Here is a 24,185-nt window from a genome sequence, read left to right on the forward strand (position 1 = left end):
AGCAAAACTGTTGTTTTCCTGATTTTAGTAGCCTTGGTTGAAAATAATATTAGTCACATGACCATATTCCCCCTGAAAAAGCCAGCTCACTTCATCGAGGAGCTAACTTAAGTAAGGAATACAAAATATATCAGGTAAAGGGATAACTGTCTGACATTGATTAATATTTAATTATTTATGGGTTAGTTCGCGCATGCCAATGTTCAGCTCTACCCTAAGACACCCAGCGAAGCCAATCAAGTCAAGTTGGTCTACATTTTTGGCCAGGCACAATATTAATGTGAAGTGGTTTCTGAATCAATTCTAGGCCTCCCCTAAGTCAACTTAGCCTCGTTCAGTGTGCGCACATCAGCAGTGGGGACTCCAAGGTGGCCATGCATACTTAGTGTTGCTCGCTAACACTTGTCCCAGCAGTTTGTTACGCTACAAAGAGGCGGTGTTACGTGCGACAATAAAGCCTCAAGGTGTAACGTTGAAATTGCTTACAACAGGTGAGAGTTAAATGCGGCGTATTTGTGGGGGTTCAATCCCGATACAATGTCCATGAGGTGGACAAGGTATTTGAACGAGGGAGGTTAGTGAACTGGCAGAGGAAGAGCTGGTTCTGGGTTTGCCAAACGATGGAATTGATGAGCCTCATTAGGGTGGCCAATTCATCAGCGGTGCAGCAAGCGCTTTGAGTCAAAATAATGATTAGCGGAGGAATCGCGTGCTCTGATTTTAATTGAGAACGCGTGGAGAAAGACGCGTGCGTTGTTGTATTCAGAATAGGCGCGGGGCTTAATTGTAGCAGGTAATTAACCAATGAAACGCGCCAAACTCAGCTCAAATATCATACAATTCATCGGGTAACCCCTCCCACACAATAAAGATGCGGGAAGAGATCGCAGCAGGAGGACACCACCCAGCTAGCAGTGGAGAGAGGAGCGACCCGCCAAAAACAGCCAAGCCGAATTCTGTAAGTATCCGGCTTGCATCACACGTGGCCTCCGCCTCTGGTTCTATAGTTCTGAAACTATATGTTGCTTTCCAGCACGCCAGGGTCGGAAATGGATAGTCCCCTGGTGTGGTTTCCGTGGTCGTCAGGTCGGGGAGCAGAGACGAGCGAGATCAACGGACATAACTCGGCAGTGGGGGGTCGAGAGCAAGGAGGGCTGCCTCTACCGCCATCCTGCGGGAGGCGTGGGGGGATGACCCTTGCCTGAGAGCGTCCAGAAGTCGAGGATCTGCTGCCTTTGTTCGGACTCGTCGTTCACGGTTCCGACATTGCACCGCTTGAGCGTGGTGACTTAAATTAGGATGGGGGGGGGGGTGTGATGGCCGTGTGCTGGCCGTGTGCTGCATCCGGAGAAGACCTAAACCGTGGCGAGGTGACTAAATTCCCTGAGGGCACAAGCGATAGTGGCAGGAGCGGAGCCAGGGGGGTGACAGGGTAGACAATTGTCACCCCCGAAAAAAAATTCGAAAATCTGAAACATTCTGCGTATAAGTGTAGGACACTCGGTCTGGCGGACTCCGTGCAACTGCATTGTAAGAGTGTGTCGCCAACCGATGGCGTCTAGTTCAACAGCCTGACTCTCTAATCATTCTTGAAATTAACATTTGTTGAATGTCACCCCGGGCTGAAAATCCTGGCTCCGCCCCTGGATAGCGGTGGTGAATGCCATCTACGAGAGTACAAAGGTGACGACAAGTCTTCTTGCTCCAATAAAATGTAGCTCATGGTTATTTTGACTGGTTCTGATAATTAACAGACATTCTGGCAGTGTCACAATGCAATGATTAATTGTTGACGTCCTAAAAATCGGTACCCAGTTGATCAAACCCAAATAGTTCCACTCCTTTTGGGGGGTATTCAAGATCACAGGCTTGTGATTTTATGTATCAAGCACTTGCTCCACAGGATAGTTTTTGGTTGGATTAATTTTATTAAGTAAAATATTCAGGTCTCCCTTTTAGAATAGTCTCCTGTTGTAATTTGAATCTTGCCCTACTTTAGAAATGGAGGTAATCTATTTACCTGACTTAAGTGTATGTAGTGGTAAAATGTGTCTCCTATGTATCTGTGTGCGCAGGCTTCTACCCCTGTGCTGATGGAATATTTAAAGATTGGGTCTCATTGGAATGAGATTTACTTTTGGGATACTTAATTAGGTTGGCTGATATAAATTCTTGGAATGATAAAGTATAGTTATTAAAAAATATTACAGTTCTCCTGGGGTCTAGCATCACAAACTTCGAAAAATCGACACTAATTTCCTAATTTGTTAACTGCTTTATTTCCATTCCTCGCGTTGACTTTTTTTATTTTGGAAAATGCTTTTTCCTCGTACATGTTATTTGCCAACCCATAATGCTGAGCAGTTTGACAATCTAGAACAGCTGTATTGTGTTTTCCAAGATTGTTTGGTCACCGCAAGAGCATCTAAGAAACTAGCTTTTTTGCCTGTCCTAGGACAGAAGCTGTAATATTTACGGGAAAAAATGAGCAGAGTATAATTGTATTTTGTGTAAATTGAATGACAGTGAATCTTGCACGAAAGTAAGTCATCAAACACTTCACTTCATGCCACTGTAGCACTGTATATAACTGACCTTCAATTTGTTCTAATTCACTGCTCTGATACTTTATCTTCTTCTTTCGATCGCTGGAGTTCAAATAAATTGGATTGCAATACAATGTCTGGAAAATCACCGAGAAATGTCTATTTAACCAAAATGTAGAAGCATAAATTAGACTTGGCTTTCGTCTCAAATGCTGAAGAAGAAAAAAATAAAGACCCCCCCAAATCCACTTTGTTGCTGCGTAGATTTATTTATTAGATTCACTTTAAATAAAGAAACGTGAAACTTAAAGCTAATTTGCGACTATATATTGCCGCTCGACCTTAATGATGGGGGAGGGGGGGCGGCATGTGGAGTGACGTCACGCGCGTTTCACATTTCTGGGCTATTATAGTAGTAGTCATTAAACTCTTCTGGGTGGGAGGAGGAGGGGGCTTGCTCTTTCTCGTATGCTTTGCCCACATCCTTGAATAAGTGCAGGTTTTATATTGATCTTCTTCGTTGTCTACAACGATGTCTCTTTTCTTAAAGCTCCTATCTCTACTGTGGTGACGTGTGACTGCATAACAGCCATGGCTAACACGTTGTGGAAGAGCCCTTCATATAGCAGAGGAAGGCCTGTCAATCATGATAAAAAATGCATTTCAAGCTGCCGTATCGCTGGGTATAAAACAAGTCGATGTTACCTTCCTCGTGAGCAGTTCTCTTCCCTGGTGACCTTGAACCAGTGGTGAATGCCACGTTTCTAATGGTCGGTCTTATCCAGGATAACTGTTGACTTACAAAAAAAATGATCGCAATTGTATCGACAGAAACATGATGCGCTGGGTACCTTTTTTGTCTGGGATTTAAACTTTGCAGCCTTAAGATCCTGCATCAGCAGTAGCATCATAGTAGCTATTGTTATAATAAGTACTACATTTTATTATTACAGCCCAGAGTGGCCCTTGGACAGTATAGGGTAAAAAAGTCAAGGCAATTGTTGAATCCCACCTCCCACTGCTTGAACGGAGTAATGCTCGCGTACAGAAACTCGCCATTTACCAGGCAGGGATTACGTGCCCGAGTCCTCATCCACTGCTCGGGCAGGGGCATGTCAGGGCGAGCACCACACCTTGCGCTGGTAGCGTTTAAAATGTTTAATTTCATTATTGTTTCGGCAGTCCACACTATGCATATACAATACAGAATGTCCTAATTTTCAATCACAACGCTCTTTTTAAAGGATAATCGTCTATAGATGGCAAATCGCATGAGGTTTTATTAATATACTTGTGGCTTCGTTTAACTTAAATGTCTTGTCAACATGCTGTGAAAATCTAAGAGCTTCATATTTTTTTGCCCGAATTTCGTTTTAATTGTACATTGCCTTCCCACAATAGCATTTGTGCACGTAACTTTTAGCCGCACACCTTTATACCTTTTAATATTTAACGCAGCTACTCGGTAGAATAATTACTTGCCCAAGTTACATTTGCATGGTTATTGTGAGCTATGGTCGGAAAAAATGTTTCCGAAACTAATAATAACTTCATATTTCCAATGACTAGAATTGCATCATCCTCCCAACCATTTACTCTGGGCACAGGTGTAATATAATATCCATCGATGCTGCTTAATACATCATTCGGAAAGGTTGGTGATTCAACAAATGACTCCTCACGTTGATTAGACGGGAACAGACGATTCAGTCGCAAGGGTTGCACACCAGTCCGTGTGTGAGCCATGCAGGATTTCCACACTGGCTGGCAGCTCTGTGCACTGGTGTGTTAACTTATTTCGCACAGTACATGGCCAACCATGCTAATGCCATCTGCTTTCAGCATGAACTGAAGCACACTGCTGTGAGGTACCAAGTTTTGGTGGTAGGGCAAGCCAGCTTGCATCCTGTGGGAAAAGACCCATGCCACCTAAGCTGCCACAGAGAGACATTTGCGGCCGTTTGTTCCAAGCTTTAGCCGGCTATGCATTTGAAATCCAGCCCACAATAAGCAATTGTATCTACCAACCCAACCGCTGGAAATAATTGGCCAAGCCATTGTGAACAAACGATAGGTGGCTGAAAGCCTCGGGAGAACATTATTCAGGGTAAATATTCTACTAGGCTTGAATGTCATGCTGGGGAAACACATAGTAATATATTGAATTCACAGTTACTCAGCATATCCAGTCCAATTTTTATTTCAACAATATCACATGGCATAACCCTATTAATAAGTTTAACACGTAGGCTTTCGCGACCAATAGCATCCATAATAGATGTTTTTTTTGGGTTAGATCGCGTAAATATATCAATGTGTCATTAAAACCCGCCATCACCCGACACAGCCAACTAGTAAGGGTTGTCACGTTAAAACAGAACATGCCAATTCAGCACTCGTACAGCACTAGTGTATAGTGTAGTATACTAGTACGATACTAGTGTGTGGTGTATGGTGTAGTATACTAGTACAGCACTGTGGTGTATAGTGTAGTATACTAGTACAGCACTAGTGTGTGGTGTATAGTGTAGTATACTAGTACAGCACTAGTGCGTGGTGCATAGTGTAGTATACTAGTACAGCACTAGTGTGTGGTGCATAGTGTAGTATACTAGTACAGCACTAGTGTGTGGTGCATAGTGTAGTATACTAGTACAGCACTAGTGTGTGGTGCATAGTGTAGTATACTAGTACAGCACTAGTGTGTGGTGCATAGTGTAGTATACTAGTACTGCACTAGTGTGTGGTGTATAGTGTAGTATACTAGTGCAGCACTAGTGTGTGTGGTGTATAGTGTAGTATACTAGTACAGCACTAGTGTGTGGTGTATAGTGTAGTATACTAGTACAGCACTAGTGTGTGGTGTATAGTGCAGCATACTAGTACAGCACTGTAGTGTATAGTGTAGTATACTAGTACAGCACTAGTGTGTGGTGTATAGTGTAGTATACTAGTACAGCACTAGTGTGTGGTGTATAGTGTAGTATACTATTACAGCACTAGTGTGTGGTGTATAGTGTAGTATACTAGTACAGCACTAGTGTGTGGTGTATAGTGTAGTATACTAGTACAGCACTAGTGTGTGGTGTATCGTGTAGTATACTAGTACAGCACTAGTGTGTGGTGTATAGTGTAGTGTACTAGTACAGCACTAGTGTGTGTGGTGTATAGTGTAGTGTACTAGTACAGCACTAGTGTGTGTGGTGTATAGTGTAGTATACTAGTACAGCACTAGTGTGTGGTGTATGGTGTAGTATACTAGTACAGCACTCGTGTGTCGTGTATAGTGTAGTATACTAGTACAGCACTCGTGTGTCGTGTATAGTGTAGTATACTAGTACAGCCCTAGTGTGTGGTGTATAGTGTAGTATACTAGTACAGCCCTAGTGTGTGGTGTATAGTGTAGTATACTAGTACAGCCCTAGTGTGTGGTGTATAGTGTAGTATACTAGTACAGCACTAGTGTGTGGTGTGTAGTATACTAGTACAGCACTAGTGTGTGGTGTATAGTGTAGCATACTAGTACAGCACTAGTGTGTGGTGTATAGTGTAGCATACTAGTACAGCACTAGTGTGTGGTGTATAGTGTAGTATACTAGTACAGCACTGGTGTGTGGTGTATAGTGTAGTATACTAGTACAGCACTAGTGTGTGGTGTATAGTGTAGTATACTAGTACAGCACTGTAGTGTATAGTGTAGTATACTAGTATAGCACTAGTGTGTGGTGTATAGTGTAGTATACTAGTACAGCACTGTAGTGTATAGTGTAGTATACTAGTGTAGTGTTGTAAGGACGAGCAGACTTCTTATGGAGGCACACTCTGTTTATTGTATTATTTCCTTATACAACGCTTAACACTCACAGAGGGATATTCGGTCCCCTCACCCGATACCCTAGTGAGCTACAGCCTCCGGACTTGCCGGGACTCACACGTCTACCGCTATCCTAGTCCTCCGGCTAGGACCTAGGGGAGGCTATCTGACCCATCGCTGGCCCGGTGGGTCCTGACCACTGGGTATGCCGAGCCTTAGCCCTTAGAAGGGCTGAAAGGCTGGTCCAGGGTCCTAGCTAGGCTTCAGCCCAGTCTTCTGTCTTCGTGCAGGGAGAGAACTCCTCGAGGTCCGTTGGGTCACCCGTCTTATACCCCTTCGTGGCCAGGTAGAACCAATCATACATTCCCACGTGGAACCGTCTGATTGGTTCGCACCAAACCCTGGCCACGATCCGTTTCACCTCGACTGACCCCAACCGTTGTACCCAGGGGTAATGCTGCACCGACCTGGTGGCAACGCGGGTTACGCAACAGCGCGTAGTTAACACCTCTACACTAGTACAGCACTAGTGTATAGTGTTGTATACTAGTACAGCACTAGTGTGTGGTGTATAGTGTAGTATACTAGTACAGCACTAGTGCGTGGTGTATAGTGTAGTATACTAGTACAGCACTAGTGCGTGGTGTATAGTGTAGTATACTAGTACAGCACTAGTGCGTGGTGTATAGTGTAGTATACTAGTACAGCACTAGTGCGTGGTGTATAGTGTAGTATACTAGTACAGCACTAGTGCGTGGTGTATAGTGTAGTATACTAGTACAGCACTAGTGCGTGGTGTATAGTGTAGTATACTAGTACAGCACTAGTGCGTGGTGTATAGTGTAGTATACTAGTACAGCACTAGTGCGTGGTGTATAGTGTAGTATACTAGTACAGCACTAGTGCGTGGTGTATAGTGTAGTATACTAGTACAGCACTAGTGCGTGGTGTATAGTGTAGTATACTAGTACAGCACTAGTGCGTGGTGTATAGTGTAGTATACTAGTACAGCACTAGTGCGTGGTGTATAGTGTAGTATACTAGTACAGCACTAGTGCGTGGTGTATAGTGTAGTATACTAGTACAGCACTAGTGCGTGGTGTATAGTGTAGTATACTAGTACAGCACTAGTGCGTGGTGTATAGTGTAGTATACTAGTACAGCACTAGTGCGTGGTGTATAGTGTAGTATACTAGTACAGCACTAGTGCGTGGTGTATAGTGTAGTATACTAGTACAGCACTAGTGCGTGGTGTATAGTGTAGTATACTAGTACAGCACTAGTGCGTGGTGTATAGTGTAGTATACTAGTACAGCACTAGTGCGTGGTGTATAGTGTAGTATACTAGTACAGCACTAGTGCGTGGTGTATAGTGTAGTATACTAGTACAGCACTAGTGCGTGGTGTATAGTGTAGTATACTAGTACAGCACTAGTGCGTGGTGTATAGTGTAGTATACTAGTACAGCACTAGTGCGTGGTGTATAGTGTAGTATACTAGTACAGCACTAGTGCGTGGTGTATAGTGTAGTATACTAGTACAGCACTAGTGCGTGGTGTATAGTGTAGTATACTAGTACAGCACTAGTGCGTGGTGTATAGTGTAGTATACTAGTACAGCACTAGTGCGTGGTGTATAGTGTAGTATACTAGTACAGCACTAGTGCGTGGTGTATAGTGTAGTATACTAGTACAGCACTAGTGCGTGGTGTATAGTGTAGTATACTAGTACAGCACTAGTGCGTGGTGTATAGTGTAGTATACTAGTACAGCACTAGTGCGTGGTGTATAGTGTAGTATACTAGTACAGCACTAGTGCGTGGTGTATAGTGTAGTATACTAGTACAGCACTAGTGCGTGGTGTATAGTGTAGTATACTAGTACAGCACTAGTGCGTGGTGTATAGTGTAGTATACTAGTACAGCACTAGTGCGTGGTGTATAGTGTAGTATACTAGTACAGCACTAGTGCGTGGTGTATAGTGTAGTATACTAGTACAGCACTAGTGCGTGGTGTATAGTGTAGTATACTAGTACAGCACTAGTGCGTGGTGTATAGTGTAGTATACTAGTACAGCACTAGTGCGTGGTGTATAGTGTAGTATACTAGTACAGCACTAGTGCGTGGTGTATAGTGTAGTATACTAGTACAGCACTAGTGCGTGGTGTATAGTGTAGTATACTAGTACAGCACTAGTGCGTGGTGTATAGTGTAGTATACTAGTACAGCACTAGTGCGTGGTGTATAGTGTAGTATACTAGTACAGCACTAGTGCGTGGTGTATAGTGTAGTATACTAGTACAGCACTAGTGCGTGGTGTATAGTGTAGTATACTAGTACAGCACTAGTGCGTGGTGTATAGTGTAGTATACTAGTACAGCACTAGTGCGTGGTGTATAGTGTAGTATACTAGTACAGCACTAGTGCGTGGTGTATAGTGTAGTATACTAGTACAGCACTAGTGCGTGGTGTATAGTGTAGTATACTAGTACAGCACTAGTGCGTGGTGTATAGTGTAGTATACTAGTACAGCACTAGTGCGTGGTGTATAGTGTAGTATACTAGTACAGCACTAGTGCGTGGTGTATAGTGTAGTATACTAGTACAGCACTAGTGCGTGGTGTATAGTGTAGTATACTAGTACAGCACTAGTGCGTGGTGTATAGTGTAGTATACTAGTACAGCACTAGTGCGTGGTGTATAGTGTAGTATACTAGTACAGCACTAGTGCGTGGTGTATAGTGTAGTATACTAGTACAGCACTAGTGCGTGGTGTATAGTGTAGTATACTAGTACAGCACTAACGCGTGGTGTATAGTGTAGTATACTAGTACAGCACTAACGCGTGGTGTATAGTGTAGTATACTAGTACAGCACTAACGCTTGGTGTATAGTGTAGTATACTAGTACAACACTCGTGCGTGGTGTATAGTGTAGTATACTAGTACAACACTCGTGCGTGGTGTATAGTGTAGTATACTAGTACAACACTCGTGCGTGGTGTATAGTGTAGTATACTAGTACAACACTCGTGCGTGGTGTATAGTGTAGTATACTAGTACAACACTCGTGCGTGGTGTATAGTGTAGTATACTAGTACAACACTCGTGCGTGGTGTATAGTGTAGTATACTAGTACAACACTCGTGCGTGGTGTATAGTGTAGTATACTAGTACAACACTCGTGCGTGGTGTATAGTGTAGTATACTAGTACAACACTCGTGCGTGGTGTATAGTGTAGTATACTAGTACAACACTCGTGCGTGGTGTATAGTGTAGTATACTAGTACAACACTCGTGCGTGGTGTATAGTGTAGTATACTAGTACAACACTCGTGCGTGGTGTATAGTGTAGTATACTAGTACAACACTCGTGCGTGGTGTATAGTGTAGTATACTAGTACAACACTCGTGCGTGGTGTATAGTGTAGTATACTAGTACAACACTCGTGCGTGGTGTATAGTGTAGTATACTAGTACAACACTCGTGCGTGGTGTATAGTGTAGTATACTAGTACAACACTCGTGCGTGGTGTATAGTGTAGTATACTAGTACAACACTCGTGCGTGGTGTATAGTGTAGTATACTAGTACAACACTCGTGCGTGGTGTATAGTGTAGTATACTAGTACAACACTCGTGCGTGGTGTATAGTGTAGTATACTAGTACAACACTCGTGCGTGGTGTATAGTGTAGTATACTAGTACAACACTCGTGCGTGGTGTATAGTGTAGTATACTAGTACAACACTCGTGCGTGGTGTATAGTGTAGTATACTAGTACAACACTCGTGCGTGGTGTATAGTGTAGTATACTAGTACAACACTCGTGCGTGGTGTATAGTGTAGTATACTAGTACAACACTCGTGCGTGGTGTATAGTGTAGTATACTAGTACAACACTCGTGCGTGGTGTATGGTGTAGTATACTAGTACAACACTCGTGCGTGGTGTATGGTGTAGTATACTAGTACAACACTCGTGCGTGGTGTATGGTGTAGTATACTAGTACAACACTCGTGCGTGGTGTATGGTGTAGTATACTAGTACAACACTCGTGCGTGGTGTATGGTGTAGTATACTAGTACAACACTCGTGCGTGGTGTATGGTGTAGTATACTAGTACAACACTCGTGCGTGGTGTATGGTGTAGTATACTAGTACAACACTCGTGCGTGGTGTATGGTGTAGTATACTAGTACAACACTCGTGCGTGGTGTATGGTGTAGTATACTAGTACAACACTCGTGCGTGGTGTATGGTGTAGTATACTAGTACAACACTCGTGCGTGGTGTATGGTGTAGTATACTAGTACAACACTCGTGCGTGGTGTATGGTGTAGTATACTAGTACAACACTCGTGCGTGGTGTATGGTGTAGTGCATGGTGTAGTATACTAGTACAGCACTAACCGGTGTGTTGGAGAGCCAAGCCACAATATTTACAATCTAAGTACGACGTTTCGCCAGCAATTACAACTAGCTTCATCAGGTGACAGCCAGATTTGTTTGAGGAGTCCACCTGTTTAGTTCCTTATATAGAGACGTAGATGTGGTGACCACACTTCTGCACTCTTGCACAAAGTGGGGAGTGGGGGGGGGGATTAATGAGCCAACGTACATTATGCATGCGCTTTATGCGAGCCCTTTGACCTTAAAGCTTTACTTAACGCTTTCGTGACGGTATGAATTCATATAATTTGGTTCTTTCGGTCAAATCACGTGGATAGGTTCAACAAATGATAAAATAACCAAGAAACTACGACGTTTCGATCGCAACACAAGCGATTGTCATCAGTTGAAAAAGAGGGGGGGGGGGGTGGCAACCAAGGCAAGCTGTTTTTAAAGGTTCAAAATGGGTGTAGCCCAAGCATCCTGGTAAACCAGCGGCAATGTTAATAGAGTAGATGTATGAGCCGTAGAGAAATTAACAACCGGTACACCCAATGCAGGAGTGACACAGCAGGAACTGGAATTGCTTGTCCCATCTTTAGTAAAATGACACTAACATCGGAAGGTGACAAGATGGAAACATCGCAGCTGGTCATGACTTAAACTTGTTGATGACGTCCTTCCAATGATTGTCGAGTATGGATGGCTTCATGAACGAATCTTTGGTGATAGCCAGTGGGCTTGCAAAGTACCTTCGTCTTTGAGAAATTAATTTCGTGTGAGCCAACCACATTAAAACAATGATCAGCCACGGCTGACGTGTTGGTCCTCCCGTGTGTCAAATCTGCCTTGTGCTCACGAACACGGTCCTAGACATGTCACCTTTGATCTTGTCCTTCCTGTCCATTGTGTCTTAAAACCAGCATCTTCGAATGTAAAACAACAGCAATCTTTGCCAAGTCATCAATTCCCATGGACGAGCAATACCTGATCAAACCAAGGGCATCAAAACCACCAAGACTTTGTGGTGCCGTCGCCACGGAGCCGCTCCGTCGGGGCCGTACCCACCGCCGTGACGCCGCCACCCAAGGAGCGACGGCACCGACGCTGCTCGCCCCTCACTGCCCCCCACGTGAACGCACGCATACCCCACATAGAGCCCGAGGGGAAGTCACCTGGTCGACAGGTTTTCGTCCAGAAGCCCTTAATGGGATCAAGCTTCATGGTTTCCGACAGCTGGGGAATTGGGCGACCTACCCCCCCCCCCCCCCCCCCCCCCCCCGAGGCTGACGTGCACCGCGGCGCCGTGACCTGATATTATAATTGCATGGTCACGGCAGGGGCTGTTGAGCCACCGCGGATGGAGACACGCACATGCAACATGGGTCAGTGGGCTGGTAGCGGGAGGAGCAGAAAGCGGACGTCGAGGGGACCACTGCGGTGACGTCACCAGAGCTAGGATCCAACTATCAAAAGAGCGGGAAAATCCGGACTCCTGATTGGACGGGAGGCCAGGGGGGCGGGGCAGCGCGGTGCTCTTTGTGAGGGAGAACGATAAAAGAGGGTGAACCAGGGAGTGGCGGGCAGTGTTCTTCAAGGCATCGATCAGCGGGGTGTTGGAGCCAGCCGTTCGACTCGTCCGTGTGACGAGGTTCAACGCAGCCAGGCCCAATTCTCCACGGAGACAACGTACAGCACCGCCCTTCCACAGCTTCCAGCGCATCCGAGTGGGAGTAAGCGTAAGTAAGGGAGAGGTGAGTTTGGGCTAAATAACAACGGGAGAATAAGGGAGCGCCCAGCCGAATAGGTTACGAGAGATGGGTTAAGGTTAAGTTCCGGTCAACCGAGGGATAGACTGGCATCTGCTGACCCACATTGGCACTCTGAGCTACGTTGGAGTTGCGGCGAATAAATCGTCAGGAGAGTATAAACCGTGTCGTGTGGTCTCTGTGAGCGCGGGAAGGAGGGTGGAGTGTCGTGGGTCGGGTCGCCGGGGTGCACGGTAATTACATCCAACCGTTCGGTAGAGCGCCTGGTGTTCGCGTACACGCGCGGCTGTTTAAACGGCCTTTAAACCGGGGCGGAGTGACTCCCTCCAATCAGCGGCGCGCGCACGGTGGACGCCCCCTGACTTCTGACCCCGAGTCCCATGCGTGGGCGCTCGGTGCGGCCGCAGAGTCGCGCGTCGGCGTGCTGTATCCCTTTATTTACGCACGAGACGAGGTTTTACTCCGCGGGCGCGCTCACCGCAGCACGTCCACCCCTGAGCCAGCGTAGCGCGTCGTAAGCGTAAAGTAGTCAGTCCCACCAATTGAATCATGAATACGCGGGGGGCAGCAGCAAAGTCGGGGGTACAGGGGAGCGAGGAATTGGGGGGCGGTAGCTCGAACCTGACAGAGCAGTCAGAGAGCAGTAGCGTGATCATGACAGAAGAGTCGGAGGACAGTGGCCCTCACAACTTCATGGGCTACCAAAAATTCACAAACCTGACATCCTATTAAGACCCATAGTTAGTACAATAGGCTCTGCCACATACAAATTAGCACAATACGTAACGAAACAAATATAGCCCTACATCGGTAGGACCTCTTCATTCATAAAAAAAACTCTGAACATTTCCTAAATATGCTTAAAGATATAAAGCTTAACCCTAATTATATTATCGTAAGTTTGATGTGACTTCTCTGTTCATGAGGGTTCTGGTCAACGAGTCAATTAAATTACTCGACACTGGTAACGAACAACGGTTTAGCCAAAGATATCCCAAGACTCGCTGAACACTGTCTAAAGAACACCTACTTCTGGTGGCAAGGTGACTTCTATAAACAAAAGAAAGGAGCAGCAATGGGCTCTCCTTTGTCTCCTGTGATAGCGAAATTGTACATGGCAAAATTTTGTAACAAAAACAATAACTTCAAGCACACCAAACCCCGCTGCTTGGTTTAGATATGTGGATTACACATTGGTAGTCTGGCCACATGGCAAAGATACACTTAATGAATATCTAAATCATCTCAACTCACAAAACCCATCCATCCAGTTCACCATGGCAGTGGAAGCTGACATAACTCTACCATATTCTTGGTTATTTTGGTAAAGTCACGTAGAAGGGAAACAATAAAAATATAAAACAATAAAATTCTCACGACGTTTCGACTGCAACACAAGCAATCATCATCAGGTGTGAAAACCACAGCAAGAAAATTTTAAAAAGTGGCGATTTTTTTACGTTAGCACCACGGAGAGCGATTTGGCAGTTTGTTTAGATGGACGAGTCCATCTATGTTCGGAAAAGGAGGGAGGAGACGAAAATAATGGATGCGGTCTGAAAGCCACCATAAGCGTGAACAATCAATGAAGGCCCGAAATGTTTGATTAAATCCTTCCAATGATTGCTAAGCCAGAATCCATCTTCTCGGTTGAAATTGCCACTTTTTTCAAATTTTCTTGCTGTGGTTTTCACACCTGATGATGATTGCTTGTGTTGCAGTCGAAACATCGTGATAATTTTATTGTTTTATATTTTTATTATTGTATTGTTTCCCTTCTACGTGAATTTACTGAAAGAACCAAGAATATGAATCCCTGCAGTCACGAACACTTTAAATCAAACTAGAACTCTACCGTTTTTGGATATTCTGCTCAAACGTGGTCGAAATGGTAAAATAACAAAGCGTTAACCAAAACAAAAAAACTCGTACTGACGCTTATCTGAATGCAGAGTCACACCATCACCCTGCACAGAAATCTGCTCTCATCAAGATGCTCATTCATCGAGCTAAGAAAGTGTCAGATGGTGACAGTCTGAGAACTGAAATTCAACATTGTTAAAGAAGCGTTGCAAATGAACGGTTACAATGATGCACAAATCAACAGGGCATTGAATGCCAAAACCAAATCAAATAACACGAGCATTGAAACTGCCCAAGTAATTAAAACGATCAAAACGCCTTGCATTACAGGAGTAACTGATACACTAGCCAGATGTTTTGAAAAACAAAACCTCCAAGTCAGATTTGGCACGGTACATAAACTACAGAAATTAATATCTGGTACAAAAGATGTATTACTGACGGCGTGTACAGGATTAACTGCACGTGTGGTAAATGTTATGTTGGGCAAACAGAACGAATGATCAGCGCGAGAATAAAAGGACAACAGAGAAATATTAAATACTCCCAAATACAACTGTCAGCAGTAGCAGAACACGCATGCCAACAAGGACACTCAATTTATTTGGATAATGTAGAAGTTTTGTGCAAAACTAGTTACTACTGGCCAATACTAATTGGAGAATCTAACGAATTTTTTTTTACCGTTCGGATAGCTACCGACTTAGTGCTGCGTGGAAGCGAATCATTAAATAATTCATTGCTTTAAATGAATGCCTATACAGGGCACCATACTAAAATAGGTATTACCGTTGGTACGGCTATTTTAATATACACAATGGACAGGAAGGACAAGATCAAAGGACTCGCAATAATGTAACTTGACTCGGTAATCCCCCCCCCCCCCCCCCCCAACTTTGCGCAAGAGTGCAGAAGCGTGGTCATCACATCTACGCCTCTACATAAGGAACAAAACAGGTGGACTTCTCCATAAATCTGGCTGTCGCCTGATGAAGCTAGTTGTAATTACTAGCGAAACGTATTCAGATTGTAAATGTTGTGGCTTGGCTCTCCAACACACAACGGTGTGCTGTACTAGTGACGAATTGGCCACGTTCTGTTTACGTGACAACCCTTACTAGTTGGCTGTGTCGGGTGGTGGCGGGTTTTAACAGCACATTTATATATTTACGCGATCTAACCCAAAAAAACACAAGTGTTTGTATTTATGAGCTTTAATTAACGCTAAATGCGTCTCCTGAGTTGGTGCTCCTCTCTCGGTGGCCCAAAGTCGATGGTCCAATGGTGTAAAGTCCACATTACTGTGGTGGAGCCAAGATCTCCACAGAACAAGCACTGATGAACTGCCAAATTAATCTACTTATCACCTGTGGATTAACATAACTCTAATTATTTAAAAAAATGGCCCGTTGTCGTACGAATCAAGAATACCTATACACTGACGTAGGAAACTCATTTATGCTTTACTATATGGTGTGAATGCAACACCGCTACTATATGCGGTGTTTATCCTGGTCTATGCAGTGAGACCAAAAATTTCGCCGCCTGGCTGAAGGCCACCAAGGTAGGAGGATTTTCCAAAAGCCCATTTGAGCAAGGAGAATTTGGCATAAATAGTCAGCAGCCCACAGATTAACTTAGCGATATGCCATTCGCGTAACTAATACCATTCCGAATATCTCGACTTACGGGATTATAATACTTGTCTGGGCTGTGTCGCTCGGCACTACTTATGCAATTAATCACTGGTGAAAAAATGATGGGAAAAATCCATGGCCTAAATTCGAAGGCGTTATATCAGCAGGCGACTGTTAGAGGAGGAGATTACAAGAGGTAATGGCAATAGATTTGCTCTCATGTGCTTTTTTTAAATGTAATTTGTCTTTTAACTGGCGTACATAGATATCTGAAAAAAACCCCGATACAAATTGTAGAAAATCCACTGAAATCTGCAGAACGTATTCTTACCAGACCGGTTTACTAGTTTGTCCCGCATGTTTCTAGAGTTGAAATGATTTAGGGGGAAAGTGCTATGTTTTACTCACAATTATGTGATGTTCTGTGAAAAGGTGCTCTGTGGAGCAAATTGAAAAGTTCTTCTAGACATGAATTAAAGCCTTGGAACATGGACGGAATATGCGCTTCATGGCAACTGTTGAAAATAACAGCTTCATCAAGGTTAGTCGTTGCTTTCTATCTCCCACCATAAACTGTTAGAGAAACACATACAATATATGCAGCTCACGCTATGTATGGCATATATGGTGGGCATTCATTGCACGTTTGTGCTGGTGCCAGCAAGAATTTAGGTCAGTCTCGGTGCAAAGTGCAGTCAATCTGCTATAGACCGTGTACAGAGGCTGCCAGCTACTACTCCTTCCTGTGCTCGCGTTTTCATCATGTGGCTGGGACCGCATTGGCGTGATGAGTGACTTTTACTGAAATCAAATGCCGCGGCATTGAATGCATATTGCTACGTCAATCTGGACTGATACAACTATTGTTTTATTACAATATATCTCTATCCCTGTAGCTCGTAAGTTGCCAATTAAAATTCCGCCATTACAATAACCCCCACTCACTTTTCTAAATCACTTCGTCCTAAATGCAAAATCAATCTTCATTTACATAATTCAGGGTCCACCTGATAGTGTCTAGAGGTTTTCTGGATAAAAAAAAAACACCATTGTTCTTTTTAAAGTGCATCATATTGAAAAATGTGACTCGAAGTAGCATAACAAAAACAATAATAACATTGAAAATGTTCGTCCAGTTGGAATCCATCCGGTTTTATTTGTGTGGGTGTGGGGAGGTAAGGGCTAGGGAAACTGGTGGGGACGTGGGGAAAGTTGCGTGGGGTGGGTATGGGAAAGGGTGGGTGGCACCCCTCTTTTTTTTCTGGAAGTGTTTAATTCCAGGGAGGTCATGATCCCAGACTTTATGGAAGGGCGTCAGTAAATGGCAGCCAGTTGAACAACATTTTTTTAAAGTATGTCTCTTCGAGAAACGGCTGTTACTGGCAGCGTTGGAGATAAATGAACCAAAATGATCACAGAAAAAACTAGACTACTCGTGCATCAGGATTGGAGAAGATCAGAGTACTACATGGCTTCATGTTACCCTGCTCTATTGAAACATAATGACAGGATTGTTTGCAGTAAATTTAACCACATACAGGCGTTCCAAAAGAATGGGCATTGATTTGATAGAGACCAACCTAACACACTTTTTTTACGGGGCATCAAATGGAAAAAGATAATGATAAAAGGGGGTGAGTGCCTGAAAGGCAAGCCACAGGGTAGGCAGGGAAATTGGTCTGAGCAGGAGTGTGTACACGTGATTCGGATAAGGCACTTTCCTGCACGTTTTGATTGCACACTTCAACAGTTGTACAGGCAAGCTTGACTGGCGAAGCCTTAGACAAGAAATATAATCTCACGGAGCATAAGAATGTCGCCTAGATTAGAAGCTTTCGTGACTGCAGGAATCCATACTCTTTGGTTCATTTGGTGAAGTCACGTAGGTAAAAAAAAAACCCCGATGTGTTATTCCTGGTTCAGCAGTTCCACTGCTGGATATTTTTTTTTCCGCCTGAGGACGATCGCTTGTGTTGTGATCGAAACGTCGTGATTAAATTATTTTGTATTTATTTTATTTTTCTGCCTACGTGACTTTACCGAAATAACCAAAGAGAATGTAGCCTAGGTGGAGGAAGATATTAATTTCCATAATAAAGGTTTTTGGGTTGGATCTCGTTATTTATAAATGTGTCGTAACTCTCCACCACCCGACACGGCCAATTAGTAAAAGATCTGTCACGTTGACAAAAGACAAATAGTTCTACTTTAGCCCACCGGTGTGTTGAGTGAATCTACAACATTTACAGTTTTTGAGTACGACGTTTCGCTGGTAATTACATCCAGCCCTTACCTCACCACACCCACACATTCTGGCAAATTGCCCGATGATGCTGGATGTATTTACCAGCGAAACGTCGTACTCAATTAAATGTTGTGGATTCACTCTTCAACACACCGGTAAGCTAAAGTAGTGAACTATTTGTATTTTGTCAACGTGACACATTTTTTTACTGATTGGCTGTGTCGGGTGGTGGAGGGTTGCTACACATAAATAACGCGATCTAACCCAAAACTCTTTGTATGAATAAGATTGGTCGCGAAAGCATAGGTGTTAAACAGATATTAATTTCCTTTGCAGAAATAGATATTGCATCTCAACGCTTGGTTCGGCATAAAAATTCTGATTCATTGATTAATATGAACATTCACAAAGCGAACGCCCTGTGAAGGCATCCTCCATCTTTCTGAATTCATCAGAGTAACAAAAGGCTGAGAATATTGCTTCATTTATAAATCCCAGCAGCTCTGCTCTATTGCAAAGGACATATGGGGAGTGGTTTTGATACCCTCGTTGGATACGTGCAGAAGGCTCTGCGGTGCCGCACGAGGCTCTGCGGAAGAGAGCCTCGTGGAGGTTAAATTACATTTTCCAAAACAACTCGTGCTATAATAAACTGACTCAATCATTTCCATAATGTATCCATTAAGTTACATAGGAATTAAGTGTAATATACATAAACACAATGTGTCCACTCTATAAATAATTGCCCGCAATGTTTCTTCTGTAATGTAATCGCAGTTTGACCTAGACTGCATTTGTATGTTGAACTTCTTTCGTGCCGTCTGCGTAACCAACCCTGCTAATCGGAGGTGCGGGGGAAGGACAAAAACTAAACACAAAAAGCAGTTTTTAAAGAAGTGAATTTTCATTTTAGATTTAAAAGTGCAAGCTCCGGTGGCTTCCTAATAAACAGACCCTTGATTACTACATGTACAGAAAAAATGACACGTTTCTCTACAACCATGACAGGATGTTTGGTTTACGAGAATTTGTTTAGTATCAGGTTGCCAGCATTGAAGGGTCGTTGGTGGCCTCGCATTAGCCCAGAGTTCATTGCTATTAATTTAAATTGGCCAAGCATCTCCCAACTCAAACAGTGAAAAATCGCACATGTCTGACAACCCTGAACCGCTGCTAGAAATTCCACATTCTCTTGGCAGGGGGCCAGTCTTGCTGTAGGATGACTACAGTTGACTCTCCACGAAATGTGACTGCAGAGGAATGATGGGCTAAGCTGACCTCCAGAAGGCATTTGAATGATTATACTGTGTAACAACTTTTTTTTTGTTCCTGGGTAGTAAGTGTCATTTCCTAATTGCTTATCCCTCAAGTACAGAAAATGGCTATTATTCCCCATAAACTTTGCTTTTGTGACCCAGGACAGTGATATTTAGAAATTTACCTATTTTCCAGAACATTCCAGATCGCTTCAGTGCTGAGTAAACCTGGAGAAACTTCTAGAATATTCTAGAACTTTTCAGTAAAATAAAAACGAGTATAAATACAATTTAGTTCCAGCTGCCTAAGTGGATACATATCTGCATTTTTCTGAGATGGCATCAAGAGGCTGGAAGCATCTGGCAGACGCATTTTGCCATGTCTACGGCCAATTTATCAAGAAAAGAGCAAGAAAGTACTCTGTGGAAGCATCTGCTAAGACGAGTGAGGCCTACAAGGCATATTTCGGCATGCCTGTCAGGGATCAAGACAAACCCTGGGCACCTCATTTCACCTGCAAGCTATGCAAAACAACTCTGGAAGGTAAGATGGACAATTGTTGCTCGGAATTTGACATTATAAAATTTTAAAAATTGGAAACGTTTTTAACTTAAAAATTTTAGCAATTTTCAATGTTATTGAAAAAATATATATGCAAAAATGTTGCGAGAACCTCTTACACATTAGTCATGGGTGAAATACATTTATTTTTGTAGGATGGCACAAAGGGGAAAAGAGAGCCATGAAGTTCGTTATCCCACTAATTTGGCGGGAACCCACTGACCACTCAAGCAACTGCTACTTCTGCATGGTGGACCCTTCCAAATGTCGGACTGGCAAGAATGCACCTGCTATCACGTATCTGGACCTTCCTTCATCCATCGCCTTGCTGCCACACTGCCATGAGCTCCCGTACCCACTCCTCCGGAGAGAGAGCAGCCGTCTTTAGAAGAGAGCAGCAAGTCGGAGAACGAGGAAGACGTTGTAGATCTAGATTATAAATTCAGAGGTGGAGCTGAGGAGAGAAACCCATACTACCCCAACCAAAAAGACCTCAACGACGTGATCAGAGATCTTGGTCTCGCCAAGTCCAATGCCGAGCGTTTGACGTCTAGACTCAAGCAGTGGAACTTGTTGGATGAAAGTGTGCAAGCACAGACCAGAGGAAGTGTGTCACCAACCTTTTTGCAGCTTCTTCACCCGTCAAGATGGGCTCTGCTTCTGCCACAATGTGACCAGTCTGTTGGAGGCAATTGGAATCACCTGTAACCAGAATGAGTGGCGCCTCTTCATTGACAGCTCATTCAAGAGCCTCAAAGCTGTGCTGCTCCATACTGGTAACAACTACCCATCTCTTCCCCAGGCTCACTCGGTGCACCTCAGCGGATTACAACAGCATCAAGGCCTTGCTGGACGCTTTTAAGTATGATGAGTGACTGGGAGGTCATTGGAGACTTCAAATGGTGGCATTCCTGATGAGTCTCCAAGGCAGTTTTACCAAGTTTCCGTGCCATCTTTGCCTTTTGTGACAGCAGGTACACCAAGGCGCACTACCACGGGCAGGACTGGTCACAGCGGACAGAGTTCTCTGTGGGGAGGAACAAGGTCAAGTGGGAGCCACTTGTGGACCCTCGGAAGGTGCTGATGCCACCACTGCACATCAAATTGGGCCTTATGAAACAATTTGTCAGAGCTGTAGATAAAGAGTCGGCAGCCTTCAATTACCTTCAAGACTTCTTCCTTAAGCTGTCTGAGGCAAAGGTCAAAGCCGGTGTCTTCGTCAGACCACAGATAAATAAGATCCTGGAGTGCAATGAATTCCCCAAGAAGCTCACTAGTAAGGAGAAAGCGGCTTGGAAGAGCTTTGTCGCGGTGGTTCGTGGCTTCCTGGGCAATCACAAGGTCAAACTGAGGAGCTGGTTAAGATTCTGGTTAAAAACTAAGGCACAATGGGCTTAGGATGTCCCTCAAAGTCCATATCCTTGATGCTCATCTTGATCAATTCAAGGAGAACATGGGAGCGTACTCGGAGGAGCAAGGCGAGTGTTTCCACCAGGATATACTGGACTTTGAACACCGCTACCAAGGGCAGGTATAACGGTTTGGGAGACTACATTTGTGGACTGATTCGTGAAAGTGATTTACAGTATAATCGTAAATCTCGAAAAACTACTCGCTTCTAAATCTTTTGTAGTCCTTTTTTGTATTACTTCATAAATACATGTTAATTTTGATTCGTATGTTTTTATTTTATTTCTGACGTTACGTGAACAAAAAGACACATTCGCCCGTTTTCTCAATTAAAATAGGTGAATTTCAAATATCACTGTCCTGGTCACAAAAGCAAAGTTTGTGGAGAATATTAGCAATTTTATTTACTTTTTATACATAAGCAATCACAAAATAATACTTACTACCCAGGAACAAAAATTGTGTCAGTGTTATCCTTTGAATTGTGAGTCCGGAATTTAAACCACAGCACCACCTGGCCATATGATATTGACTAATTGACATCCTTCCCAAGAACCTGTTTGCTTGCGTGTGGTAGTGGATATATTGCCGAGCACGCGTACACAACCAGTGTTTTTGGTTGCCTGTCCTGCGGGAGCACCGAGAACTCTATGCGTTTGGTTTAGATTGTATATTTCCCGAACCATTTTGTATGTACGCCTTTCAGTGTGTGGGAGAGCACACTGTTAATCACTGTTACAGCCATTATTGGTTAGATGTGGTGTCCTTTTGTAATAATCATTTATGTGCCACAAGTGAGGGAAAAAAATCCAACCTCTGGGAACAGTAGATTAATGGCATTGAAATAAAAGAGGGCGTCTGTATTGATTAATGAATAAAATACGAAGTGGGAACACGATGACACCTCCTTGTCCCCCATGCCCTAAAGAACGTAACATTTTAATCAATATATAGTTTTCTGTGCACTACATCCTCAGTCTAATTTAATTCACCGTTAAGTGTTTGAGTCATTGGTTAGCATCTATTTGAGTGACTTCAGGAAAGTTTTAAATAATTTACAGGAAAGTAAACATTTGTGAAAGGTGGTGAAAAATAACAAAACAGGAGATTATATTTTAGCGGATTATGGAGATGTTGAAATGTTCCTAAAGTCAAGTGTATCATTTAATATCATCATTTATATTTTACAAGGTGAGACATTTCACTGCAGCAAGGAGTAGTAGTCGGTGAAAATTCCCTGCAATTATGATGTGCTTAAGTGTAGGTATCGCTGAGATGGAGGTAGTGGTGGATGGAATACGGTCGACGACCATTGATATCACACAGTTTAGAAAGTGTGGTTTCTGCTTTAGAGTTTCTACTGCAAGCGTAGGTAGGGTGATGACATTTCACCTAATTGGGCTCAATACTTGAGTTTGTGTGCCTGAAAAAACTTCCGCTCCTGCAGACATCGCTGAATAATATATTCGTAGACGCCCTTCCCATGTATCTAGAATAAATGCTGGAAGGCTCAACGGTAATAAAACTGGTTAATTGACCGTAGACTTGAGTAATAAAGCGTTTAGTATGAGCATGCTCGGAGTTAATACACCAAATACAGTAAAACTCAGCTCTTTCGACCTCCTTAACATCACACTATTAAGGCAATCAGCAAATGTGTTTTTCATTAACTGCACGATTTTTATTACAGATTGGGCTTCTGTCTGGTGATAATGAATAATAAGAAATTTAAAATGCATGTCAAACAATTGAGGCATGAGTCACACGTAGGGAAATAATTCTGCCTTTGCTCTGTGTTATTATTTCAACCGTGGCCAGGTCGGCTGTATGGAGGTGAAATAATACATTTTGCAATTCTTTCTCCTTCTCTTTTCCACAGTTCTTCACATCTGGTGCAAGCAATGAATAAAATATGGAAAGAAAAGCAACGGACGACACAAATGCGACTTGCACCAAGCTACTCAGCGGGAAACATGGGGTACAGCAAGTGGACAGTGCACCAAAGGCGCAACGCCTTGTCATGTTGGAGCAACGGAGAAAACTGGTGCAAAGTGCCGCTGGCACCAAAATAACTCATTATTTGAATTCAAATCATCTTTTGAAGTATTGAGTGTGGAAAATTGCATAGTGATCACAAATAGGAGATGCCAAACATCCTCGTGAACAAGAGGCTCGGAAGAATGTCTGTGACGTCCTCTACCACAGGATAATGCATAATTGTGAGGGAAAATCTAATATTTTAACATTCTAGTCGGTGAAGGTTTCATAGTTGTATAAAAAGAACGTGTGATTATTTTGTTATTAAATGTTTCCTCCAATTTTAACTTTGAAAAGGCAGTATTTGAATAATGCGGTGTTGAATGCTTCATGTCTGATGTGTACACATCATACATCTCTTATTATATTGCAGCTCATTGAAAGTGATTTTGGTTCTGAAGCCACCCCTACCCTTAATGACCTCCGCCACCCCTTTCACAACCTTCGCCACTACCCCTAAACCAGCAAAAACCCATGTGTGGGAGAAGGGGCCTAAATGGAAATGGGGAGAGGCCTGGCGGAGGCTAATCATGATGAGGCGGAGCCTAAAGAGGAAAAGGTGGGGCTTAAAAAGGAAAGATGCAGAGCTTAAAAAGGAAGAGATGGGGCATGGGTAGGAAGGGCTGGGACCTAATTAGAAAGGGTTGGGACCTAA

The 24,185-nt window shown here is 43.5% G+C and overlaps 1 protein-coding gene across 14 annotated transcripts; it reads left to right on the top strand.

Moving 5' to 3' along the window:
- The first annotated feature begins 839 nt into the window (after positions 1–839).
- Positions 840–23,817, top strand: LOC116945426 (uncharacterized). 14 transcript variants are annotated; one of them, XM_076071229.1, is made up of 6 exons: positions 840–958; positions 16,453–16,561; positions 20,004–20,065; positions 20,886–20,945; positions 21,058–21,160; positions 23,373–23,817. In XM_076071229.1, the coding sequence occupies exons 2-6, from the start codon at positions 16,520–16,522 to the stop codon at positions 23,400–23,402; spliced, it is 297 nt and encodes a 98-aa protein (XP_075927344.1). In that variant the 5' UTR covers positions 840–958; positions 16,453–16,519; the 3' UTR covers positions 23,403–23,817. The 14 variants fall into 14 exon arrangements, 10 of the variants coding, with proteins under 10 accessions (XP_075927344.1, XP_075927341.1, XP_075927318.1 ...); XM_076071226.1 differs by having other exon boundaries at positions 841–958; positions 21,055–21,160; XM_076071214.1 differs by having other exon boundaries at positions 843–958; positions 19,858–20,065; positions 21,055–21,160.
- The last annotated feature ends 368 nt before the right edge of the window (positions 23,818–24,185 follow it).

The sequence above is a fragment of the Petromyzon marinus genome, chromosome 2, assembly GCF_048934315.1.
Source record: "Petromyzon marinus isolate PM22_M1 ecotype Great Lakes invasive population chromosome 2, UKy_Petmar_22M1.pri1.0, whole genome shotgun sequence".
Classification (NCBI taxonomy): Eukaryota; Metazoa; Chordata; class Hyperoartia; order Petromyzontiformes; family Petromyzontidae; genus Petromyzon; species Petromyzon marinus.